Source organism: Squalius cephalus (assembly GCF_949319135.1).
Source record: "Squalius cephalus genome assembly, chromosome: 11".
Taxonomy (NCBI): Eukaryota; Metazoa; Chordata; class Actinopteri; order Cypriniformes; family Leuciscidae; genus Squalius; species Squalius cephalus.
Window position 1 is genome coordinate 27847180 of NC_137132.1, and position 27442 is coordinate 27874621.

A 27442-nucleotide genomic window follows, 5' to 3' on the forward strand; every position below is an offset into this window, starting at 1 on the left:
AGATACGCATTTTCATGTGATCGGGCTCGCTGTCGCAACTCACAACTAGCGTCTTCTCTCTCTCCCGGCAGTAGCCGCAAACAGTCCCGCCGGCGCTTTCCCATACGTGACTGACAAGCGTCGCGCGCCGCCTCCCCACACAAAGACCATGCAACTGACAAGAGACGAAGAGAGTTCACTCCTCCTATACGCTAAAGAACCGAGAGTGGTCATCCAGTCTCTTTGGTAGAGAGAGAGAGAGAGAGACGAAAAAACAAACAAGCATGCAAATGGAATTATCGCGGCCGGAAAAATTATCGAGCTCATTTTTTTTTATCGTGCGATTAATTGACTTATCGACTATCGCGACAGGCCTAGATCCCACAAATCTCCATCAACTGCAAGATGCTATCCTATCAATATGGGCCAACATTTCTAAAGAATGCTTTCAGCACCTTGTTGAATCAATGCCACATAGAATTAAGGCAGTTCTGAAGGCGAAAGGGGGTCAAACACAGTATTAGTATGGTGTTCCTAATAATCCTTTAGGTGAGTGTGTGTATGTGTATATATATATATATATATATATACACACACACACACACACACACACACACACACACACACACACACGCCTCATTATTGTCTGTTTCTATGGGCCGCTGTACATGAGCCGTCTTCTATATTGGAGAGGTCAAAGCCGGTCCGTAAACACTCGACAGTTCGAGTGACTGTGCTTCTGCAAACGTAGTTAGACGCATGTATGAATATCTATATATCTGCAGTAGACTTCAGCAGATGAACACAATAAATACAACAAGACAAAGGCGTTAGCTAACATGACTATTAAAAGTTACCATAGTATAAAAAACCTGTAATATTGAGTTAATACATATAAAAGAGACACAAACTAACACATTCTCACCTGTGAAAGTCTTTTTTGTGGGAATTTAAATCTCTGCGGTTTTTCCAACCAGAGGCTGCACAATGTTACAAGAAACTCATTGATTTTTACTCATTGAGTGACAACACGTTGACTGTTCCAAGATGGCGGACGCGTCGGCATCTGTGGCGCCAACAACCGCAAAGTCATGGGTTTGGTTCCCAGAGAAAGCAAGAACTGATTAAATGTGTACATTGAACACAGTGTAAAGTCTTCCAAATGCATTTATATATATGTGTTAGTTCATTCATTCTTTCATTTGTTCGGACCTTAGTTAATTCATTTGTTCATTATTTCATTGGTTTGTACGTTCATTTTTTCATTAGTTTTTCTGTTTGTTTGTTCATTCTTTCATTTGTTTATTTATTCATTCTTATGTTTTTAATTCATTCTTTTTTTTTTTGTTCACTTGTTTTATTATGGTTTGTTTCCCCTTGCTCTTTATTTCTTTCTGTGACTTCTACGTTTTTCTTTTGCTGATTCTGAGTTGGTTGTCAATTCTATTGTCTGTTGTTTTGTTTTGGTTATTCTTTTGCTCATGAATGAGTTCTCATTTGATTGCTTGTCCATTCGTTCTATCTCAGTCATTTTCTTCTTTCCCTCCCTTTGACGTTCTCTCTGTTTCTCATTCACTTTTTCACAGCTGGGCTCTCTGCTACCTGGTTGCCCTGGTAAGGTTTTGCCATGCCGTTCCCTTTCGGTAAGTCTCACAAGTGTCCCGCGGACATTGTGAAGAATCTAAAGGACAGCATGACCATTCTGGAGAAGCAGGACATTTCGGACAAGAAGGCTGAGAAGGTATTTGAGCAATGTGCTGTTACGCACATGTGTTTGGGCTTATACTGTTAATGTCACCTATTAAAGAGTTTCATGAGGTTCATTAATAAGAGGGGTGTGTGTCTGCAGGCCTCTGAAGAGGTGTCCAAATCTCTGTTGGCGATGAAGGAGATTCTCTACGGCACGAGTGAGAAGGAGCCGCAGACAGAAGCCGTGGCTCAGCTGGCTCAGGAGCTCTACAACAGCGGTCTGCTCAGCACCCTCGTCGCAGATCTGCAGCTCATTGACTTTGAGGTGGGGGACGAGTTTAATAGACTAGCCACAAAATATATTCTTGTCACATGAAAAGTAAAGTCCCTCAAAATCCACTGAGCAGCTCTCAAATGCTCCTTTAAAGGGATATTTCACCACTGGAAAGATGAATGTGAAGAATTTGATAGAATAGAATAGAAGTTGGTGCCTTTTAGACTGAGAAAAGCGAGAATTTATTTTTGGCTCATGTGGATGAAAGACAACAACTCCCAGAATGCACTTGCTTCGCTGCCCTACGAGGCCACTCCTAAGCCACGCCTACCGGTTACAGAGGGCAGTATCGGAAGAAATTATTCAACTAGGCTACTAGTTGACTCGAAACTGAAAAGACGCCGTTTTAAGCGGATGTCATAACACATGTCAGTAGACCGGAGAGATTTTAAAACGAGCGATTCATTTATGAATCTGTGAGATCTCATGCTGTGGAAATACAAACTGGAAGGCTGATGAAACCCCGCCTCCTGGATCCCCAAAAATGTTCCTATGGGGTTTTATAATTTCATTAATTGAAAAACCCCATTATAAAACCCCATAGGAAAATCTTGAAGGAGCCAGTGCCGAATAATGTCTTCTGGGTTCTGATCTCTTTAGTATGTAATCGCCACAGACCAATGTAAAGGTGTTTACTAGCCAGAGCAAAATTTTCGGAAAGTCAGTTTAGGCAAGCTGTTGCGATTATTTTGTTCGAAATGACGTCACACCAGTTAATTCTTCGGTTTTACTTGAAGTAAATTGGAGCTTCAACTTTCTAGTTCACACCTAGACATTTACATTTATTCATTTATGCAAAGCGACTTACAAATGAGCTAAAACGACTTAATTACAGTTTTTTTTAAATATCTATTTCTACCTGATAAAATATTTTAGAACTTAAAATAACTAGAAAAAGTTCATTCATTGTAAAAAAAATATTTTTGCATGACTTTTCCAGGTCTAAAATCAAACATCCCTCATATAAACCAGGTTTTCCATTACCATGACAACCCTGGTTCATAAATTAAAATCAAAATTAAATTAGGAAATATGATATCAGCTTATTTTGAATAATTGTAAGCCAAACACCCATTCAGTTAGAAAAAAGAAGTCGACACCCAAGTGTCTCCAGTCGACAACTGGCTTTGAGTCGGACGACGTTTTGTCCCTTTTCCTATAACGCTATCGAAGTAAGATCTCTAGTGTCTAGTCTAGTGCTCCATTAACTAACTTGCTCTGCAGAAATAACCAGACAGACTCTTTAAATTATTTAATCACGACTGGGAGAGTTCTCGAAGCAATTCTCAGAAAAGCTTTCTCAGAAAGGTGGTGGTTTTTATAGGATAAGCAGGACCGAAACAACAGTAATAACAGAATAGCATGACCTATTACTCATGATCATTTTCTTTCAATATGATCATTCACTATTCAATCTGTGCGAAACAAGCCCCCAGTTCCATGGAAGAGGTTAAAAGTTAATTTGATTACTTAATATGTCATGAGACTATTATTGAATATTATGTTTTGGATATTGTCTAGCCAGCATCTAAAAGTTTCCACTGGTTTCAACACATCAACAGAGTACATGTTGTTCTTCAAGTGTTAGAATGTTAGGCCTGTAGGAGAAGTAATGTTAGAATTATGATTAGTTTAAAATACAGTTCACTATTTTATAAAAAAAAAAAAAATAATCCATCACAATAGCCACAAAAGAGATGCTCTTCTCTAATCATAAGTGGCTTCTTATTATGCAACTGAGAGACGTTAATATTGCGTGTATTAACAGATGTCAATGGCAAACTGTCTCGACTGGCCACTTGTGAACGGATCAGCCGGATCAACAGTTTTTAAACAGTTTTACAAGATTTAGATACTTTATTTCTCAAATTCCAGTTTGTGGAAATACATGTTTTTATTTTTAATTAATTGAGCTTTTCAGTACCTATTCTGCATTTTTTTTCTTTAGGGCAAGAAAGACGTGGCACAGATCTTTAATAACATTTTGAGACGTCAAATCGGCACACGGACACCCACTGTTGAATACCTGTGCACTCAACAAAATATACTCTTCATGCTGCTTAAAGGGTGAGACACACTCACAAACATATTGTGAAGACATTAATTTGATTTTCATATTCACCTATTTAATATATAACATAAATGTGGCAGTTGTCAGATTAGTTCGATCTGCTTTTCTAAATTTGAAGCTGTTTAGATCATATCTCAAACTAAGATGTCAAGGAAGTGGTTTTGTGACTAATATGAGACAATTGGTAAATATTTTAGATGAGCTTTCTGATCCCAGATGAGTATATTTACTCTAGTGAGTCAGCATTAGCCATGGGTACATCTTATTCTACATCAGCGATACCATCTTGAATGTGAATTTAGATAGTTCACAACATGTTAGTGCTTTTCCAGTTAACAAACTCCTTAAAACTTAAAGTAAGCCGTATGCCGTATGACTTCAGAGGACTTGAAAAAAACATATAGTTTTTAGTCAATAATATAGCAGACAAGCTACAAGTCAAATTATGTCAAAATCACAATACAGTGTTACAAAGAAGCTTTACAGAAAATCATGATGTTAATGTTTATAATATCTTAATATATTCATGCCTTATAGTCACATTAAGCAGATTAGAACAATCAAGCAGTTGAGATATGCAATATAGTATATATATAGCCCTACTCTAGTATGTTGTGTGTATGCAGATAAAATTAGATATACTTTTATATCCAAATTCATATAACGATCAGGGAGATAATATAGTTACGTTTTATGAAAAAATCAAGCATTTGAGATTAGCTATTTACTATATTGCTTTACGTGAGTGTATGAGAATAAAGTTGGATATAAATTACATCCAACTTCATATACACATCAACTATTATTTTATTTTAGACTACTTTTGTGGTACTTTTTTGTTATTTTTTGGAGCTTGACAACCCCTGACCACCATTTAGTTTCATTGTATGAAAAAAGTAGCATGAACATCCAACTTAAATGTGCTATATGTCATTTTTTGACTGTACTAAAGCATAAAAATTAGTGCTGGGCAACGATTAATCACGATTAATTGCATCCAAAATAAAAGATTGTGTTTACATATTATATGTGCGTGTACTGTGTATAATTATTTTGTATATATAAATACACACACATATACATGTATATATTTAAGAAATATTTGCATATATATACTGTATATATATTTATATACATAATTTATATTATATATAAATATAAATATTTTATATATAAATAACACATTTTTCTTAAATATATACATGCATGTGTGTCTATTTATATATACAAAATAATTATACACAGTACACACACATATAATATGTAAACACAAACTTTTATTTTGGATGAGATTAATCGTTGCCCAGCACTAATAAAAATACCATAATTTTGGAAACATGCTAAGTTCAAATACTTGTTTCTCTGAAAAACACAATGCGACTGTCAGTTATTTTAATTTGAAATGTGTGTTCAGTGTCATAATGTCTGTTTTTGTTTTGGTCTGTTTGATCCGCCCACTTTCAATTTACCCAATAGTATTTGACTCCCGGGTTGCCAGTTTGAGGGAAACACAGCATATTGCAGCCATGGAAGTCAGCAAACAAATTTGGGTCAGAAATCACAGTTTGTGTCCTCAATTTGGCAACTCACGTGAGCGTTGACTCCAATGAGGAGGGGGCGGGGAAAAACTCTCTCAGATTTTTTGAATTTGGACTGCAGTACCCATTTCAACCACTAGCAGTCAATATTACATTCTGCAACTTTAAATCTCCCTCAGGGTCTATGAATGAAAGAAAGTTTTAGAGCAACATGAGGATGTGTATATGGTGGTCAAATGTTCCTGTCTTTTTTGCAGTTACGAGTCTCCAGACATCGCTCTGAACTGCGGGATCATGCTGAGGGAATGTATACGGCATGAGCCGCTGGCAAAGATCACCCTCTGCTCTGAGCAGTTCTACGATTTCTTCAGATACGTGGAGATGTCCACCTTCGACATCGCCTCGGACGCATTTGCCACTTTTAAAGTTAGTATGTTGACAAACAAACAAGCCTAGGTGTTCGTTTTGTCTGGGCGGCGGTGGCTGAGTATGTCATCTTCAAATGCTCTGTATAATTATTCTGTCTGATAAATTCCATTTGTTTGGTTGTCTTCCAGGATTTGCTGACGAGACACAAACTGCTCAGCGCTGAGTTTCTGGAGCAACACTATGATAGAGTGAGTTACTGACTTTTCTTTTCATTTATTTGGCTTCCATCACTGTCTGTTGTCATTGGATCTGATTGGATCAGTCATTCTACAAGAAGTTCCTCAAATTTGCATTTGTTTCTTTGCACTTAATGTGAAAGTCAATACATTTTGGAAGTGATTTGAATGTGAAGTGGGCCCAAAAAAAACCCCTTTAAAATATTTAAATTTCTTTACATATGAATTTAGATATGAGTATCATTTCTACAAATGCAAAAAACATATTTGCATAATGATTTTGGTGTCAAGTTGATTTTAGTGGATGTATGAAGTAAGTTCTTCACATCAACAACAGCTTTTTGTAACATTAGGCAACCAAATGTCCAAATACTTTTGTCATAATTTTAGACAATATTGCTGCGTTCACACTGCTAGTTTTGGGATTGACAACCGCATTTAATTACAGATGAGTCTCGAAATGTCCCATTCCCACAGCAACTTACAGTAGAGTCTCGAATACTGTCTGTATGAACGTGCAACAAGAGTCAAGCAAGCTAGTATTCTCTTACTAGTAACCATAGTAACCAAATTAATATCAAAGATGGCGACGTTTATAAAACCGAAAAGCCTCATCACTTTTGACACGACAAGAAGAGTCCAATTCAGCTGCGAGTTTGCCTGTCAAATATTCGTTAACCGACCGCAGCTTTTATACCTGGGTAGAGAGTGAAGCATTTGACTCGCACGTAGAACACAAAACTGACAGAAAACCTTCAGATGACACTAAGCTCATATCTCGCTGTTTCTGTAAGTTACTGAAATCGAAACTACACATGCAAACCCACAACACACTGCAGAGAAGCGTTTGTGCAGTGTTGGGAATCTCTCTCCAAATGTCTGGCGCGAGACAACTAGTTTTCCAGCCCGGTTCCTTTCACACATCGAAAGGTTTCCGAGAACAACTAGTTTTCCAGCCCGGTTCCTTTCACACATCGAAGGGTTTCCGAGAATGCGGTTGTGTTGTGAGTCCTGAAAATTTACAGGTGTGAGTTCGGTTATAGAATGCGGTTGTCACTCCCGTAACTAACTGAACCGTGTGTGAACATAACCATATTAAGGACTCAAATACAGGACGTGTTTTGCTTGTAAAGTGCTATCTTTCTTTAAAATAAATACCACTTGATTTGATATTTGATCTAATGCAAGTGTGTTGTAAGTATGCTTTACTTTTCGGGGGTACTGTATGAGAAGAAGCCAGACAATCTGATATTTACTGTACATCTCTGTCCTTTCTTTTCTCCACTTTTGGTCTTCAGTTCTTTAGTGAATACGAGAAACTGCTTCACTCAGAAAACTATGTGACTAAGAGGCAGTCGCTAAAGGTAAGGAACGGGTTGATTTGTATGTTGTTGTGCTTATTAAAACTACTGTTCAAAAGGTTGGGGTCTTTTTGTTTTTGAAATTAGTTTTTTATTTGATCAAAATACAGTAATAATTATTACAATTTAAAAGAACTGCTTTCTGTTTGAATATATTTGAAAATGTCATTTATTTCTGTGATCAAAGCTGAATTTTCATTATCATTTCTCCAGTCTTCAGTGTCACATGATCCTTCAGAAAACTGATTCTTTTTTTCAGTGTTGTTTGATTAATTTTTTGTAACATTATAAATGTCTTTACTTTTGATCAATTTAATGTGTCCTTGCTGAATAAAATAAACAATTTCTTAATATTTTTGCTCACAAACCTTTGAACAGTAGTGTATAGTTATATGTGTGTATAGTTGTGTTATTGCACAGCTTTATAATGCATTTTAACTGAACTGTGCGCATGTTTACTGTAGCCATTAGATCTTTATTATTAAGTGCTTCTCAGTGTTGCCAACTATTTTCAAAGGAAAGTAGCTAACGCCTCCCCTAAACGTCGCTAAATGTCGCTAGATGACGTAATACGTCAATTAGCATTATTCATGACGTCATCGCGGCATACTTGCGTTCTGCCTGCCTAATGTTTTTTCTCATTAAAATCATGCTCACATACTGTATTTTAATATAATATAATATAATATAATATAATATAATATAATATAGCCGAATGTCCAATAAAGCTGTTCTCATTTAGCCTACTATATTTTTTTGTCAGACAATAGAACGAGTGTAAAATTATCTGAATTGAGAGAGTTCGGGAACTGGGTGAACTAGCACTGTGATAGTGAGTATTACAAGTGATAAGCACAAGAAAAGAAAGGGGAAACAAATGGTCAATCTAAATTCTTTAAATATAAAAAAAAAAGATAAGTGATAAGTCCATGGAAACAACACTGCTCATTCACGTCTGTTAGCTGCCGTGCTGCTGCTCCTCTCTCAACCATTCACTGAACAGGGTAGACTCAGAGAGAGAGGTGCGTGACGGCAAGGAGAAAGCAAACCTTGCGCTCGCAGGACTGTGCCGGTAACATTTGGAGGTTACTGAGGTTTGTCCAAAAATGCAGCTGGGAGGGGCTGGTGCGCGAGAACTGTGCCGCCTGTGAGTGCTTTGCCACGGGGATGTGTAAAACGGCAGCACCCACTGCTCGTTGAGAAGAGTAAGAACAATGTGCGGTTTCACGTCAAAAAGTCTCTAAAAGTCTCCAGTAACACCAGTAAAAGTCGTTAGATTTGTCGCTAGTTGCTTTTTTGAAAATGTGTCGCTAGAGGTGTCTGAATACTCGCTAAATATAGCGACAAAGGCGCTAAGTTGGCAACACTGGTGCTTCTGTTTTGTTTTATGTATTTCCTCTTCCTCTCAGCTTTTGGGAGAGCTGCTTTTGGACAGACACAACTTCACTATAATGACGAAGTACATTAGCAAACCAGAGAACCTCAAACTCATGATGAACCTACTGAGAGACAAGAGCCGCAACATCCAGTTTGAGGCTTTCCATGTGTTTAAGGTTTGAATCTATTATTATTTCACCAACCCAAAACTTGTCTCAAGCTTCAAAATTTCTGAGTGACAAGGTCTTTCTCTGTGCGTTCAGGTGTTTGTGGCCAATCCGAACAAGACCCAGCCCATCCTAGACATCCTGCTGAAGAACCAGACCAAACTCATCGAGTTCCTCAGCAAGTTCCAGAACGACCGAGCCGAGGACGAGCAGTTCAGCGACGAGAAGACCTATCTAATCAAACAGATCCGAGACCTCAAGAGGCCGACCCCGCAGGAAGCTTGAGAAGGATCGCGAATGGTTAAAAGTGCAAAGAGGACGTCTAGACCGTGTTTTAGGCAACGTCTGGACGATGTTTGGCTCTCTGGGACGTTGAGTGGCCGTAGCACTGGGCATGTTTTTGTGTTTTGCAGGAACCGTTAAATGCCGTTTGAGCTCGGTGGGGCGACGAGGATGAAGAAGAGTCTTGCTTCGCTGGACATACAACCTCTTCCCCTTACAATGTTTTATTCTCATGTTTCAAAAAAACGAGCAAAATGAACAGAAAGGATGGATGTAGATGCTGCTGCTTTATTGCACATAAAGAAGGAGGGTTTTGTACCTCATACACAACCATACACTCAAATGTCTCTTGATGCTAATTAGCCCATGCAAGTTGAGGATATTAATGAATACAAGGAAATTTGACATGCATAAAGCACTTATGCAGTAACCCATTCAAATAACACACTCCTGTCGACTCATTTGCTCACTATCGCCGGGGAAGTTGCATGAAAGCTACAAATGTGATGCATCAACATGTTTTGCACATTTTGAGGTTGCGTATCCTGGGTGAATAAGTGTGTAGGACCTACATACAGTAGGGTTTTTCATCTTCCCTTTTTTGTTTTGGCTTTGTAGACTTCATTGGATGTGCGCTGGCACCTCACAGCCTCTTCAACGGTTTATGGTTGTTTCAGATTCATTTTGAAAGTCGTATGGAAAGGTGTAGATGAGTGTGGTTTGGTGAGTTAGTTGTGGCTGTGTTGTCAATTCTGGGTTAACTTTGCCATTCCTTTCTTACTGTATTAGTCACTGCATTAAGTGGGTGTAATGGAAAGTTAACTTGTGAAATCTGACAGATTTCTTGTGGTCGTGACATTAAGATCTGTGCCCTGCTTAGTCTTGTTTTCAGTAAAACTAAACCCCCACTGGCATAGTGTACATTTTATCTAGGGCCATTGTTTTGATCATTTGGTGAGTGCATGAGTGAATCTGACAAATCACATTTAACCTCAAAATCAAAAGGAAAATATGTTGAGACTTTCCTATTACTATAAAGCATCTGGTCTTAATTTTAACTGGTCGTAATTTTTTTAATTGTCAATAGTACTTTTCATTAAATTCCCAATAAGCTTTTAATTAAAATTTGTTTGTTTTTTTAACCAGAGTAGTAGAGTATAATGACAAGTATAAGTATAAATGACAGTAAAATATATATTTATATATATACACCCCCACCCGCCCCCCCCAACATATAGTTCTTGTCGCTGAACTATATATATATATATATATATATATATATATATATATATATATATATATATATATATATAAAAAATATGCATTATGGATGTTGGGGGGGATAATTGTCATAAATAATGGAAATAATCTTTAATAGTCCAAAACCCATACACAAACTATAATCTATAATTTCCTATGTCTTGCTTTTGAGTTTGAGGTGAAATGTGACCTGGACAAGTTCTTTTCTGGTTTTGCGTTGGCTAATTTGACTAAATACAGTATCGGAGCTGGTGTATCTCTTGCCTTGCTGTTTATAGTTTGGGAAAAATAAATGTGATATTATTAGCAGCAGTCTAATCTGAAACCTGAAGTCTTCTGATATTATTAGCAGAAGACTTATCTGCCCGCTCAAACCCATATTATTACCTAATTGTGGCTGCTGAGTGTAAAGGCAATTTGAGCACCCACATCCTTTATGAATGTTTTAACTTATGTTTGTTTTAATAACAGTGAGGTGGTTGATGGGGGTTGTCATTTAATACTTTAAAGTTGGTGCAAAACTGCACAAACCTGAAAGTGATTTGGAGGGTTTTGGTTGATCATTTTCAAGTTATGACTGCTTTTACTCACAAGACAGCCACAACAATCATCTGCCATAAATCCTTCATTTCTCCCTTAAACAAATGCGACTGTAATTCATAATGGTATCTCTACTCATTTTCAATGCAGAACTCCCATTAAAACATGTTCTGTCGAATGTTTACAGTACTGGTCAGAATAACAGGGATTGACATGTCTATAACAGTATTTTATTTTAGTGGAAAGTACAATAAACTTTACGTAGATTAAAGATGTACATTTTTCATATTTCAGTCTGAGCATATCCTGTTTAAATGGTGACGGGCAACTCACCATAATTTGTGGTTTAGTCTGCATCTGTGGTTCAGGATGGACTAGTTTTCATCGGTTGGCACATGTAACAACAGCCAATCACAGTCATCTTGTAAGCCTGACATCATAATGGCCCAAAGCATTAAGATTTCTGAGAATTAGTAAATTTATCTTGCATCAGTGCATGTTTCTATTTTGCAGCCTTAGATTAAGCATGGGCATCTAACGGACAAGCTGGAAACTTCTTGGCCTGCTGTCTGTTCAATTAAACAGTCCAATCTAACCTATATAGTTCTGGCCCGAGTAATAAGACTTGGGCACAGAAACCTGGAGTTTCATCTGAAATGTCAATCCGTAGACCGACTAACAGTTGGAAATAAAGTTTGGAATAAAATACATGTTTCTACTGTCTTTTGTTCTTTGATTAAAAAGCGGTGGTTATTCAACAGACTTACAACCATGTTTTAGTAATGCCAAGTAATGCCATAAATTATATAATAATAATACATTAGCCTATATTATATTAATACATTAGCCTATATTATATTAATATATTAGCCTATATTATATTAGCCTATATTTTATTATATTCATTCTGGAATAATTTCGTTTAACATTCTGGCACCTTGTCTGTAGCCAGATAGACGTATTGTTATGATTTTCTCATCCTCGGCAATTATCATTAGTATTAGGCATTTTTTTGTATGGCATATATGCAAGTACCACAGTATTACCATCAGATAATGTATTATATATATATTATATATAAATATATAATAGCATATATATATATATATATATATATATATATATATATATATATATATATATATATATAAAAACATATATATATCGTACACAGACATGTATACAAAACGTGCGCGCGCTTGCTCCTCCTGGGTCGCGCGCATCATCACCAGTGTCGCTAGCACTGTGACTTTAAGAACGATTTTTTATATAGAGAGAGAGAAATATATAAATAAATTATAATAGATTCTTCCGGTCTATTAAACAAACGGCAAATATTGTGTCACAAAGCCAGGGGATAAAGGATCTTCGTGCACGCTAAAAACAGCGTTATTTTCTCCTTTCAACATGGTGAAGATCAGCTTTCAGCCCATCACAGGACAAAAAGCCGAGAAAGAGGAGGGAGATGGAGATAAAACTCAAATATTTATACCACATCCACACGTAAGTTTCGCTTTTTGTGTGCATCATCCGAAATGTCACGGACAACAGCGGATCAAAGTAACCAAAAGCCGGAAAAGAAAAGAGCAACCCTGATAAACCACTAGTCACGTCATTTGGTGGAGCAAAATGATCTATTGATAATGCTCTATCAACACGCGTGCATATATGTGTAGCTGTTTTGCATATAAATATTGTTGCCCTTTGGTTTCATAACAAGAGGACATGGATGCTGCAGCACCTGCACCAATAACATCACATCATCCATCATTCATCATATCCATCTCTGCCATAAAATGTGCACTTTATATCCTTGTGCACTCAATATGTGTGCATTATTGTGATGGTTTCATCAAATTGCTCTTCTTTGATAATTAAACCAAGTGATGGGGTAACATCTTGATAAAATAAATATAAAATAGCTTAAAACATTTTGCCCTGCATTTTAAAAGATATTACCTGTAATATATGGGTTGTTATTGTCAGAGGTTAAGGCCTTATTCTTAAGAGCTTATAATGTCAGGGACTGAAATTTGACATAGTGCAGTGCAGGTTTATGTGTCTATGCAACACACACACACACACAAATCCAACAGAGACAAAATGGCAGATGGCTACGGTGAGGAGAAATGACTTTGGAGAGCTTAAGCTGTTTAATATCGCTCCTTTACTAAAAGGGGTGCATGTATGTGTTCGCTGTCTTCATAGGCCAAATGACCTCCCCACGATGAAAACAATTTAAAGATGATGTCATTTCTGAGCTACTAAATATAGTCTGTCTCTAATGATTCCCTTAGTCAGAAAACACATACTTGGCTACTATACAGAAAACATGTCAAATATATGCAGTATTCATGAAACAGTAATCGAACTCCCAGCTAACAGGGAATGTTCTCAGAACTTTTGAACATTAATTTAATATTCTTAATAACATGAGGAGAAAAAATTATGTTTTTTATTTTAAAAAGAGATTGTATGGTGGTGTAAGTGTTTCAAATATTTTAAATCTAATTATCTTAATATAAAAACAATAGGCCTATTAGTCAAAAGACAGTCTCCATCATGATAATAAACCATGCGTGCGTGTGTAAGTTAAGAATGAGGCCAGCTCAGGTCATGTGCCGTGCAGTTTGGCAGATGGGTTGCAAGACTGGGGGCGTTATTAGTCATTGCCTATTGGCATCACACATCTAATAATTTCCTTCTGTAGTACGAGAGAGCATTGAATAATCCATTCTTGTCTGCACATGATACAAGTGAATGTAGTGCCGATTGTAGCACGTCTCTCAGCGTGTGGGTGATCGCATTGAAAGTTGCACAGTATTTTGAGGACATGATGAATTTATTCCTGCAGTGTGTGATTGGGTCTTGCCATTTTGATGAGGACCAAATGTCCTCAGATAGTATAGTAGGCTACAACCTGAAATGAGCTACTTTGTGGGTATTATTATAATATGCTTTATTTAAAGCTACACTGTGTAATATTTTAAGTTGATTTTTAGCAAAAAACACTTTGTTCTTTCAAAATTATACATTCTCATTAATGTGTAATCACTTCAACCAACTAATCAAGTATTCTCGTAAGCGTATAATCTGCAATTTAGAGTACATACGAGTGAGTCGCTCGAATGGCGGCAGCCATGTTGCCTCCATCTTGAAAATACATTAGACAAAGAGGGACATACCTGGAAATTCAAGCTTCGCCTTTCGCGTTTTGACACTCAGTGGCACCATGACGAATGCGAGGGGGAGATTACTCGCGACTGCCGGCAGATTTGAAATAATACGGCCACCGTAGGAGTTAAAACGCCCTCGGAATGGGAGCTAGAAAGTAATATTCAGTTAGTAGTCATATACAATTTCACCGCTAGACGGGAGAAAATCCTACACAGTGTAGCTTTAAGGGAAATAAAAACAAAATGTTATAAAAATGTGTGTGTTTGTAGGTGGAAGAGGAGCTGGTTTTGCCTGTTGGACGGAAACGCTCCTCTCTGAGTGGACTTTGCTGTCTGACAACTGCACTGATTGTCTTCACCTGCAGTTTGATATATGCTTCAATATATATCTACCGTTACTACATCATTCCCCAGGTAGCACACAATTATACGAGTGCCATAAACTCTAAACAATTATTAGATAATTAGATGATAAGCGGCAGATTCCAGTAGTGCCAATTGTTTCTTTTTGGCTCAGCCAGAGTTAATGTTTTATGTTCTGGTGTTATTAGGTGTGTTTGACTTTTTGGTCTACGACATCAAAGTACAGCGAGATCGATTAGAGAGCAGACGTTTCTGTATGCTTTCGAATCACTCTTGCGGTACTTTGATGTCATACACCAACCGCTTTGAGTCAAACACACCTCCAATGTTTCAAAGACAGTCGTGATTCATTCCTGAATGAATCAATGTTGTGAAAGAATCAGTTGAACGAATGGCTCGATGACTAACTCATAAAATACAGTTTGGTGCCACCTACTGGTGTAAAGATATCGATGGACTTTGTCAGCCTTCCTGGAACACGCAAACTGGTACGCAGAGTGATACATACAGCAAAACGTCTTTTTAAGTCATAATTTTGACTTCTCATGTCACGATTATGACTTATTTATTTTTGAACCTGAAAACTACTGTAGACCAACCTGAAAAGCACTGTTTATTTCATATGAATCTTTGCTCTGTTCTGTTGTATTTATGTATTTATATTGGTCTGTTGAATGTTAAATGGAGCCAATCCATGTTCAATAGAAATTATTTGATGATTTAGCAATAAACTAGCTAGTATACCTTAATGCTTGCATTTTTAACTTTGCTAATTTAAAACATGATCAAAACACTAATTTATTTTAATGAAAAGAGTTTAAATAAGAGAGAAAGTGACAAGTATCGCTATCGGGCAATAGTTGTTTGTTAAAATCGGTATTGATATCGACCAAAACAAGTAATAAAAACTCAGTGAGTGTTTTAGCCTCATGGGATCTAACACTAAGAGATAGTAAATCTTTTCCTGGATTTTTTTTTTGTGCGTTCCCGAGATTAGACCTTCCTTAACATAATGCCGAAAACCCGAAGTCTCTAGGTGGTCTGGTTGAGGAGTAGATAGAAGTGCAAGATTGGTGCGCACAGACGCACAGAACAGAAATCATGAGTTAACAATCGCAATTTGTCCGGTGGAAAATTGCGCTAAAAAGTCCTATCAGTGCATCCCTAATAGAAATACTATTGTTATCTTATGTTCTTGTGTTAAACGATATCAGTCAGTGATAAGATGGTAAGAACAAAACAGTATTAGAATATAACTTTAAATCATGTATTTTAAATGATGGCGATTCAGGTTCCGGATCAGAGTCGGTTCCACTGCCGTGTCGTGTACGAGGACTCGGTGGCCGCTCCACTGCGAGGCTCTCAAGAGCTGGAGGAGAACGTGGGGATCTACCTGAAGGAAAACTATGAGCAAATCAGCGTGCCTGTGCCCGACTTCAGCAACACAGACCCTGCTGATATCATTCATGATTTCCACAGGGTAACACAGCTCACAGTCACACATGACTTAGTTTCCATTATGCATTTACAGAGAATTGAACTCTGTTTTCATCATTGAATCATTATTTTCCTGTTTATTGAAGCAATCTGTATTGTATAAAGTGCTATATAAATAAAGATGACTTGACTTGAGTTTTATCTGAATTATGTGAATGTGTTTGGGTTTTTTAGGGTCTGACGGCCTACCATGACATTGCCTTAGACAAGTGTTATGTCATCGAGCTCAACACCAGTGTGGTAATGCCACCACGTAACCTCTGGGAACTGCTCATCAACGTCAAGGTACTTGTATTGGTACTTGTGTAATGGCAGTTTTGAAATGTGAATTAAATCTACTTGATGTTGCCTTTCTATCTTTTTGTAGAAGGGGACTTACCTCCCCCAGACATACATTGTCCAGGAAGAGATGGTCGTGGCTGGACGTGTTAATAATATGCATCAGCTCGGCCGCTTTATTTACCGTCTGTGTAACGGTAAAGATACGTACAGGCTCCGTCGCCGCAACTCACGCCGTCGTAAGTTGACAAATGTTTGTCTTTTGTTTATAGTAGTGGTCGACTGGTACGGTTTAGACAATGTTGACATCTAGAGAGAATCATATCATTCAACTGAAATAATATAAATTTAGATTTTACATCATATTTAAAGGTATAGTTCACCCAAAAATGAAACATCAAATATCTGCATTGTTAAAACTGAGGTATAAATCTTTCATCTAGATAATCAATTTGCCAATCCTGAGCTACGAGTCCAATTTGGCAATGCCAACTTACGGCCTAACTAATTCTTCATCTTCTTGGTGGGAGGAAACTGTGCACCGGTGTGGCTTCACAGCTGCCATGTAAATCTGATTGACGTCTAGCTTAATAGCTCATTGCAGCTAATTAGCGGTACAATTAAGTAACACCCACAGTATGGCTTCCTGTATTAAGCAATCTATTTCTCCCTGGTTCCTGAAGATCCAAGGCTTTTTTGTGATAATATAATATGATAATATCCATGACAACCACAAACTTTGGGAAAACTGGGACGATTTCATGGAAGCAGGCCATCTGCGTTAGAACAGATCAAGCTATTATGATCCATGAATATTTTATGTTGTGTTTCTTCTGTATACCATATTTTTGAATTTTATGTTATTATATATTAATTTTATGTTATTATATGTGTTTATACAGTTCTTGTACACAGGGAATGTCTCACAACTTTGGCTAACATTCTGTCAAGGTTCTCTTAAATTTACAAGCACACATTCTCCCAGTATCGTTAATAGAACGTTCGGTCGCCTTATTCGACACCTTCAATAACAGACAGTTATCTGGTCTTCAATGATGTTCTCAAAACATTAGCACAGAAACGTTATTTATACATCGTTCATGAAACGTTTTTAAACGAAATGGTCGTCTAACGTTTTCAGAACGTTCAGAGAACATTCATAAGTAACATTCCCATAATATGTGTAAAATGATACAAATGAAATGTTCCCTAAACATTTGCATACAAGATATTTTGAAGAATGCCGGTAACTAATAATTTGATGGGCCCTATTGACTGCCATAGTATTTGTTTTTCATACAATGGAAGTCAAGGCAGTCCATCAACTGATTTGTTACCGAAATTCTTCAAAAATGTATTCTTTTGTGTTCAGCAGAAGAAAGAAACTCCTACTGGAACAACTTGAGGATGAGTAAATGATGCCAGAATTTTTGGGTGAACTCTTCCTTTAATAGGAACATTAGCAAAATGTTCTTAGAACATATTTTTGTTAACTGGGATACTAATCATTACGCTAAATAAATAATAGTGTAAGTTTGTAAAATATTTCTTAAAGCCCCCCTTAGTCAATCATTGTATCCCTTAAAACTCATCTTTGAGCACCAAAATGACTAATTTAAAAGTTTTTTCCTTGAAAAAAAAAATTCTTCATGCCTTAAAATGGCTTGAATGTAACTCTACACCCTTGCCTCATTTAGTATACGCTGTTCTATGAATATGCAAATTAGCCCCACCTCCACTCACTCACACCAGCTCAGAGATCCACTCATTGACAATCACACATTGACTTGATTGGTTATCGATTTTGGTTATCGATTTCAAACCATGTCTTTGGTTTACTGCAGTTTTAAGAAAACTCAGCAGTGGTGTTTACTTATGAATTTGCACATATAAACATATAAACAACATTAAAAGCTTGATTTTCAGCACAGGGGGACTTTAATGCAAGTAACTCGTAACTATTTTTTGTTTTGTTAACATCATTTTCGTATTCTTCCCATTAGGTATCACCAAGCGCGATGCGCAGAACTGTCACCGAATCCGCCACTTCGAGAACACGTTCGTGGTGGAGACAGTGATTTGTGAGACGCCATAGGCTGTTCGCTTCATTGCCCCGCCCATTTCTGATGAGATCACATCCGTTGTTCTCGGTAGCCACACCCCTTTGAAAATCACCCTCTTTACCTCTGATCCCTCATGTCTTTAAATCCCATTTCACTCTCTCTTTTTGTACTTCTCTCTCTAGTAATGTGTATCATTACAAATGTTCCCTTGACGTTATCTGAACAGTTTGTTTCTGCATATTCGCAATAATGAGCATTTTCAACTTGATGCATTTAAAAATGTAACAGTAGCATCTGAAGTCTTAAAATGAGAAGATTACACGGGCATTAAGCTGCACAATGCCTGCTTGTTTGTACCTGCGTGTGACTGGCTGTTTGTGCTCCATCAAACTGCTCTTTGCTCTTATATATTTGCCTGTTTTTAGATCTATACTTCTCAGTCATGAATAGGGGTGCATCGAAATTTTGGCCAAAATGCCATACAATGATGAGAACACTGGCCAAAAATGTTCACAGAAAGCATTACTCTAACATCCAATCTTTAATGTAGCTTAATGTAAAAAACAAAAAAAAATATGTTCTTAGTATTTTTTTCTTGTTTTCCATCAAAAATATCAACAACAAAAAAAAATATCTTATATCAAAATCAATGCATTTACTTGAAAAAACAATTCTCCGAAATTAAGCGAGTTAATGCATAAAACAAGAACGAATATGTGATTGGGTTAAGAAAAATAATATTGTTTTCCTTTTTCTGACCCCATTGACAGATATTTTTTTCTTATTCTAAACAAACTTGCTTCATTTTTGGTACATTTTTCAGAAAGCAAGACTTAATATCTTAGGTCATTTCACTTCTTATTTAAATGTATCTTGATTTAAGAATGTTTAGATATTTGTACTGGAAAACTAGACACTAGAAATCCATTTTTGTTCAATGTAAGTGAGGTTAGAGCATATGTAAATGGAAAGATATCTCATTTACAGCTTTCTGTATGATTGATGAGCACAAAAAACTCACTGAAGTCGAAGCATATTGTGGTAAAAATGGCAGATTCACTCTTCATGTTTTCTAGTTGTACTTTAAAACTTATCGATCACAGTCTTGGTTAAAGGCACATTATTAGAGGCTATTTTGCTCAACTTCTTGTATAATAAACGTCAAGACAAATCGTCGTACACATATGTAAAGGTAAATTAACTTCTCTAGCAAAACTGTGTCTTGCCCTGTGTTGTGTATTCTTTTCTTTCTACTACTCATGGATATCCTAACTGATCCTAGTGCCAGTTATAGCGCCTGATGAAAAATCACAACCATCATTACATTTATCACATGTGTTCGTTTACTACGTATCTCAAAATCCAGTACTCGCCGTATGCCACTTTAGTGCTTCTACAACACGCTTCCTGTGCCACTTCTTCATTTCTTTTCTCTCTCTGCATGCTTTTGAAGAGAACACGTGCATTGTTTGAGTATTTTCTTATCATATGAGTGAAGCCTTAGGCCAGATTCATGCCCTGGACTAATGTATACAATCTCAAAAGCTCTTCGTGTTTATGTGTGTGTTGAACTTCAAAAAAAATGGTTTAGTTAGGTGAATCAAACATGTAAATAAACCAGTAAGACCTACCTAAGTCATTGAGCATCTTTCTGTTACAAAACACTGACAGCATGGGCGAGCACATTTCACAATTACAGAAATTGTTTATGTTGCATAACTGCTTGTTTCACAACATCTTCAGGCACTATAAAGATATCCTGGTGACCAAACAGCTTGCAGAACACATACTGTAGACCATTTTGATGTGAAATCAGCAGGGAATCTTTGAAAAATTGTAAGAAAGAGGAAATGAAATACATGTGTGAGCTTTCTTCCATTGTGAACCATTGTTCTTGTGCACGCCTTCGAAATGATCTTGCATCATTGTGCGTCCTTGCAAAAGATAATTTTGTAAGATCATCTTGTCTAAACTTCCTCTCAAACATTTATCAGTGATCTACATGACAATATTTCCCCTCTTGGTTCAGTCAGAGGTTACAGGACTGTAAGTTTGCTACATATGCGAGTCATATGTAGTGGATAATTTCTAGTTTGACAACACATGAATAGTTAAATCAAAAGCAAACATTCTTTCTTCATTTACTCACCATGTTGTTTCAAACACATCTGACTTTCTGTGGAACAAGAATGCATTGATAGCTAAGTTTCAAAATGACAAAAGGCACCTTAAAAATAGTCACGTGATAGATTTGTGGGAAGAACAAATTTAAATCATTTGGGTCATTATGTTCAATGTTAACTTGAGAAACACTGCGACTGGAAAATTGAGTCAGTGGGTTGATTCCAGAACTGAATCCGTTCACTTTGTAAACAAATCATCGATTTGTGAATTGGATCAACTTTTATTAAAAATATCTGGCTCATAAGAATAATGTATTAATGAATAGTAATGTATTAACAAAATTTGACTGGTTTTGGAGCTTAAAGGCCCATTCACACCAAGGAAGATACTGTAACTAACTGTTACATATTATATAATATAACATCTTATACTGTATGTAAGGGATAATGTACATCCAACCGGTTTATTATTATCTCAGAATAAACCCTGACAGGGTGATCAGGACGCCAACGCTAAGCCGAGTGGCTACTTGCCACATAAGTAAATAATTAGACATGAAATATTGACATTTTATTATTTATTAGCTCTAAACTCAATGCTTCCGCAGAGAGAGCAGTTCCTAGCAAACGAAAAATTCAAACTAGACAGACTTTTAATAGATACGGTACAGTCATACCACTTAGTACACGATTTTTCACCACATAAATAATTATGGGGATAAGAGATATTGATTTGAGATTAAACTATTTTTAAAATCGTACCTGTTTATTATCTTATAATCCATAACAGTGTACAAAACAATCGTCGCAAAATGGCAGCAGCTGCGTTTGTATGAAACAAGAGTGAGAGCGAGTCCACGATACTGGGTGCCATAATTAAATAACTGTACACAAAATATTGATTTGACTTAGTTTCAATATTTTATTAGCTCACCAAACTCAAGGAAAAACTGTTCCTAGCAAGCGTATAGCGCTGGCCAAAACAAAAAATTACCATAGTTTGATCTGAAGTAATAAATTGCATAAATCATTATTATGAACAACTAATTAATAAAAATTTTCCATATAACCAACTGAGAGTATAGGCTCCAGAACAGTGAGCATATGAAATGGGTTACTAAATATTGATGACCTGACAACATAACAAAAACAATCTGTGTCATAAAGAACATTTCAGATGGATTTGTATATGAGATAGTAGTCTTCATTTCCTCCATCATCATCCAGCTCTTTGACACGAAATAAGCTTAATAATACATCTTCAGCTGTTAAAAAAATGTTTTCTTCTCATGGTTGACCTAACAGGCTTACTGTACATGTCGTGTCAACCGTTTTGACTCATGTGCTATTCACAGGCTTTACCCACAATACATTTCTCAGTACCAAAGTTGCAGTTACGCCCTTTTGGCACTAACTGGCTTAGTATATTCAGTGTTAAGTCTTTTGGCTTCTGTAAAAAACTCCAAATTGTTTAAGAATTCACTTGTGCCCTTTTGGCAGTAGAAAGAGCTCATCAAGAGCTTTCATCTCAGATATATATCTCCATTTCACCCACAATGTCACTTACGCCCCTCTGGTCCTCACCCCTCCATATACTGTATACATATTATAATATAATATTGCTATATTTATATTATGTTTATAATTGCAATTAAAATTGCATCCTCTCTTGAGTAGGTATTTATTTTTAGCTTATACGACCGCTCAGAAAGTATGTTCTATATAGTATGAATGTAATCTGGACGTACTACATCCGCCATGTTGTCATTATCATGTGACCAACCAGTGTCGCTTCACTGCCAATTCACAAACCCTCTCCTGTGGCCTCATGGGATAGTAAAGTGTTCATCATATGCACACTTCAGAATCTCACCAGAAGTAGTAGGTCATCCAGGTATTTTTTGTCTACTCTTTTATGAGTATTGTGAATTCAGACATACTTCTTTTGTCACATACTGTTTTTCGCCTACTGTATAAGGAAGTATGCGATTTCGGATGTACCACATTATATTATACACATTCACTTAAGCCGCCTCAAACGGGTTTGTTCATTCAATAGTAGCCTATTCGTGCGGCAAAAGTGAAAGTGATGTAGTTAAGTGTGACGAAATAAAAAGGCGGGGGTCTCCGCATAATCAAAATGCAAATGGTAACAGGAGACGCGTTTGAAACGTGTGATAATACCAGGTGTAACGGTAATGCGACATGGCGGATATCACTTGTGATCTGTTCACCGAAAAATGTATCTTAATACTGGGAGGAAACAGGGTTTCTCTCTCGCTCGCTCGATTTACGGGATATAATTTGTGAGCGACATCAATATGCGGGAGACTCCCAGTGTTGTGCCGAATTTAACTCCTTGCCAAATTATTATCCCTCTCTTTGAGGCCGCTAGCTGGTTGCCCAACCCCACCCTCACACCTAATCAAAGGTGCATCCGAAATCACATGCTTCCCTACTATATAGTAGGCGAAAAACAGTATGTGACAAAAAGTACCCGGATGACCAACTACTTCCGGCGAGATTCTGAGTGTGCTCACGAATGATTCAATGGGCACTTTACTATCCCATGAGGCCACAGGAGAGGATTTGTGAATGGACGTGAAGCAACAATGGCCCTGTCCCAAATGGCACACTTCATATGCACTTTCGGTCTTGTGGACTTACAATGGCTGCCGCGTGTGCGTGACCGTTAAGTCCGTGAGGCCGTATGGTGTCCCATTTGTCATTTTAGGCCTCAGAAGGGTGCTCGCGAGCGCCCCCTTTGCGGTCAGATATGCACCCTCGATGCGCACTTTTGCCGAGCCCGCACTGATGCAGACTCCGCAGCAGACTTCGTCCCGACCAGGGGGGTAATCTATCAGCCGGAAACTGAAGCTTCCCCGGGCGCCGCCATTGATTAGCGGACCCCCACCTGCTGTTAGCATTCCATTGACTCCCATTCATTTTGGCGTCACTTTGACAGCGAATAACTTTACATCTGAGGCATTTAAAGACTCCATTTGTCCATTATTTATTTCTAAAGAAACACGAAAATGTATAAAAGGCTCCATTACCTTGTATCTTACGTTATGGCCCCGTAGAAGCTGCTTTTGTAAAAATAGGCTAACGATTGCGTCATAACCACGCGACTCTCTGTCGCACAGTAGAGAGATTACCGTATGGACAGGAGGAGAAGCTCGCGGGCAATCGGGGGGACATGGAGGCAAAATGACAAAATAACTAATCAGAATACTTAGCAAAAGTTGCTCCTGCTCCTAGCTCATGGACACCTCCTACTCACGCTCTCCGTCTCTGCAAGTTTCGGAAGGAAATGATTCAGATTTCTCTTGGCACAGCGACTAGAGGACAGACGGGTTGCTCACGTCACATCTACGTCGTCAAGCTCAGTTTGAGTCTGCACAGTACGCTCAGCCATCAGGAAGTGAGAGCTTCTAATTGACTTCACTTTTCCTTCCGTTGAATCCAATGGGGTCACTGTGTCCATTTCTTTTACTGTCTATGGTCCCGACAGTCAAAGCGGCATTACGTCACGAAAGTGCGGACTCGTAGGAAGACCACGAGTGCTTAGGGTGCCATTTGGGACAGGGCCGATAACTGACACTGGTAAAGTCACATGATAATGACAACATGGCGAATGTAGTACATCTGGATTACTTACTTCATCTCCTTGCCTTCCATTGTTAATTGCACTCACTCTAGTTGTTTCCTCAATCTGACAACCCGCATGCGTGTCCAGTCTGAGGTGAAGGGGGCAGGAAAACAACTCTCCTCAATATTTGAATTTGGACTGCAGTACACATTTCAACCACTAGCTGTCAATATCACATACTGCACCTTTATAGCGGCAGAGGACAAAACTTAAGCACGCGTTTAATAAACAGACCAATATTGTCCGCTGGTTTGGACGCTAATGTAGTTCCCTTTCGTGGTCACTCCGAGTTACGTCGGATGACGACGATTGGGGTTTCGCTTAGAAAGCCTCTCACCTTCGAGTATATAAAACGAGCCAATGGCAATGAAATGCCATGGGTCTGCGGAATTTGCATAGCGTATCTCCGCCCACCGCAGGGGGTATAAAGGAAGTACGCTGGCAACATGCAGATATGTTTTCGCTTCGGAGCCAAGTTCAGTACTTCACTCCACAAGCCTCTTGAGTGTCATCTCAAATCTCTTCGAGACGAGCGGCTCTTCAGTGTGTTGGTGTGACGGCGCTTTCCAGCGAGATCGCATTTCCTGCTGCTGATTTGTGCAGTAATCTGCCGACAGTGAGTGTGTTTCTCCCTGGGCGTTTCAGCACTCTGCTGAGCTTTTCCACTCTCTAAAAGAGCTGCACGCGGCACGTCTTTTTCAAGACGGTTCGCCCGTGTATTTTCTGGATGTGTGTGCGTGAGTCATCTCTGCCTAACGGTCGCGAGCGCTGTTTTGCGTGTTGGGCTTAATCACGCTCGGCAGCGCTCGTTGATGAGTCATGTTTTCATTGCGGGAACATGGCCATCGCGATGTTTATAGATCAAGACTCAATGATCTCCATGTGAGTAGAGTCCCCTCTGCCACACCCCAATTTATCTCTTCCTCGAGAAGGGATACTTTGGCTGGTGGCCAGGGTGATCTGAGGGTTTGGTGTGGCACAACAACCGACGAGTCAATTCCTCGGGCCACACCCCCCTCCACATCGCAGACCATGCACTCACAGCATCACAAGGCGGGCTTGATTCCTCTGGAAATGAAGTTTCGACTGCGTTGCCTCCCACGGGAGTGCCATCGTTGCCGGGACCGATCCAGAGCTGTCAGCCATGCTTTCCCGGGCAGCTGAAAGCATCGGCTGGAGTGGCCCCGCCCTCCCCCGAGCGCTGTAAGCTTCTCCCGGACGTGCATCAGGACGCCTGCGCTGCGCGAGACTCCACGTGACTTTCGTGGCCCGCGGGTGTCCTCCGCCTTCGCTGCTTTCGATCGCACGGCGATCATGGTCTGCATGTTCCCTGTCACTATCGTGGCACGGTCATGCAGTGCTGTGTGTCGCCTGCGCCTTCGATGCAGTGCTGTCCCGGGAGTTCTGTCGAACCGGCCGCAGTGGAACGCTAGTCCTTCCCTGGCCAACCCTGGCAGAACGCGGAAATTCTAACCACGCCCCTATGCTGGGACGCTATGCCTCCCATGCCCGGCCTGGTTTGTTCCGCCACGCACACTGCCGACCTCGCTCAGGCGACATCAGCACCTGCGTGTTCCTAGGTCAGGTGATGTCCACTAGTGTGGTCCAGACATGGGCTTAGCCAGGTTGATGTGGGGGTGTCTGAGAGTTTATTTTCTAAGCTCCCCCATGTCCCGGGCTGGGCTCTTTGGCGGTGTGGCTTCGACCACCTGAAGTAGACTCGGGTCCTGCACCGATGGTCATCCATCCGTGTGGTCTCCTTAGTCTGCTTCCCGTCAATGCCCCCTCCATGCGGTTGCTCCCCTCGGGTCTTCACCGGCCCTGAGCAGGAGCAAGTCGCAGGAGGGCGGCGCTGCCCGTCTCCGCCCCTTAGACTGCCATGCCAGCCTAAGCAGCACTCTTGAGACGGGCAGCCTAGTCGGCGGTGTGGTTGAGGATTGCGCCCAACAGTCTTCGATCACTCTATAAGCAGGCGCAGGACCTTCTGTACCGACGGTCATCTGTCCGTGCGGTGTCCTTAGCCTGCTTCCCGCCGACACCGCCCCTCTGCGTTCCTCCCCTCGAGCCTTCACTGGCCCACAGCAGAGGAGGTCGCAGGAGGGTGGCACCGCCTGTCTCCGCCCCTTAGCCGGCTAAACGCCATGCTAAGCAGCACTTCTGAGACGGGCAGCTTGGGGTTAGGGCTCAGTTCTTCTCAGGAGCTGGTAGCAGGGCCACTCCTTTCCCCGGTGGAGGGCCGGGGGGAAATTCTTGTTTCAAGAACAGATGTCCCTTCCTCCAAGCCCCAAGAGGCTGTGGATGACAGCACGCGCCGCCCACGGGCCACGCTCCTCTCATCCCCCTCTGTCGCCAGACCCCTGCCAGAGCACGCCCCCGTGGGACGCGCGCCCTCCCCTGGCCTCCTCTGGCAGGACGCGGTTAATGACCGTGCCCCCGCACAGGGCCGCTATGCCACCCTCGCCGGTGCCGGTCATTCCGCCTCGCTGCCCCACCGACGGTACGTCTGTGGTTCGTATGACCCCGCTGGTGCACTTTCTGGAGGCCTGGCTAGAGCTTCCCAGACTGTCCCGCTGGGTCGCGAGAACCATCAGATTCGGCTACGCGATTCAGTTCGCGATATCTCCTCCCCGCTTCAGGCGAGTCCGCTTCACTATGGTCGGTGGCAATGCCCCTGTCATGAGAGCGGAGGTCGCCACCCTACTGGCGAAGGGTGCGATCGAGATTGTCCCTCCAGCCGAGATGAAGTCCGGCTTCTACAGCCCTTACTTCATTGTACCCAAGAAGTCCGGTGGGTTACGGCCAATCCTCGACCTGCGCGTCTTGAACCGCTCCCTTTACAGGCTGCCGTTCAAGATGCTAACGGCCAAACACATCCTCCAGTGTGTGCGGCCGCAGGATTGGTTTGCAGCGATCGACCTGAAGGACGCCTACTTCCATGTCTCCATTTTACCTCGACACAGACCGTTTCTACGGTTTGCTTTCGAGGGGCAGGCATACCAGTACGCGGTTCTCCCTTTCGGGCTAGCCCTGTCTCCTCGCGTCTTCACGAAGGTCGTCGAGGCAGCCCTTGTTCCCCTCCGGGAACA

At 39.8% G+C, this 27442-nt stretch overlaps 2 protein-coding genes across 2 annotated transcripts in view; both read left to right on the top strand.

The window, feature by feature from the left end:
* The window catches only part of cab39 (calcium binding protein 39), a 15164-nt gene extending 4650 nt beyond the window's left edge, over nucleotides 1-10514 (top strand). Inside the window, exons 2-9 of the mRNA XM_079887046.1 lie at nucleotides 1566-1720; nucleotides 1829-1993; nucleotides 3951-4069; nucleotides 5869-6037; nucleotides 6169-6228; nucleotides 7515-7580; nucleotides 8987-9130; nucleotides 9218-10514. Coding sequence (XP_079743172.1) covers nucleotides 1607-1720; nucleotides 1829-1993; nucleotides 3951-4069; nucleotides 5869-6037; nucleotides 6169-6228; nucleotides 7515-7580; nucleotides 8987-9130; nucleotides 9218-9406 — 1026 coding nt within the window. The 5' untranslated portion in view covers nucleotides 1566-1606 and the 3' untranslated portion in view covers nucleotides 9407-10514. The remainder of the gene's footprint in view (nucleotides 1-1565; nucleotides 1721-1828; nucleotides 1994-3950; nucleotides 4070-5868; nucleotides 6038-6168; nucleotides 6229-7514; nucleotides 7581-8986; nucleotides 9131-9217) is intronic.
* Nucleotides 10515-12392: 1878 nt separating this feature from the next.
* itm2ca (integral membrane protein 2Ca) lies at nucleotides 12393-20454 on the top strand. The gene is made up of 6 exons (XM_079887113.1): nucleotides 12393-12706; nucleotides 14650-14793; nucleotides 16034-16222; nucleotides 16414-16524; nucleotides 16607-16757; nucleotides 18522-20454. Exons 1-6 carry the CDS (start codon nucleotides 12611-12613, stop codon nucleotides 18611-18613), a joined length of 783 nt encoding a protein of 260 aa, XP_079743239.1. The 5' UTR covers nucleotides 12393-12610; the 3' UTR covers nucleotides 18614-20454.
* Nucleotides 20455-27442: the final 6988 nt, after the last annotated feature.

Coding starts and splice junctions, on each gene's coding strand:
- itm2ca (XM_079887113.1), top strand. CDS start 12,611: ATGGTGAAGATCAGCTTTCAGCCCATCACAGGACAAAAAGCCGAGAAA. Junction 16,223..16,413: donor TCATTCATGATTTCCACAGG/GTAACACAGCTC, acceptor TGGGTTTTTTAG/GGTCTGACGGCCTACCATGA. Junction 16,758..18,521: donor TCGCCGCAACTCACGCCGTC/GTAAGTTGACAA, acceptor TCTTCCCATTAG/GTATCACCAAGCGCGATGCG.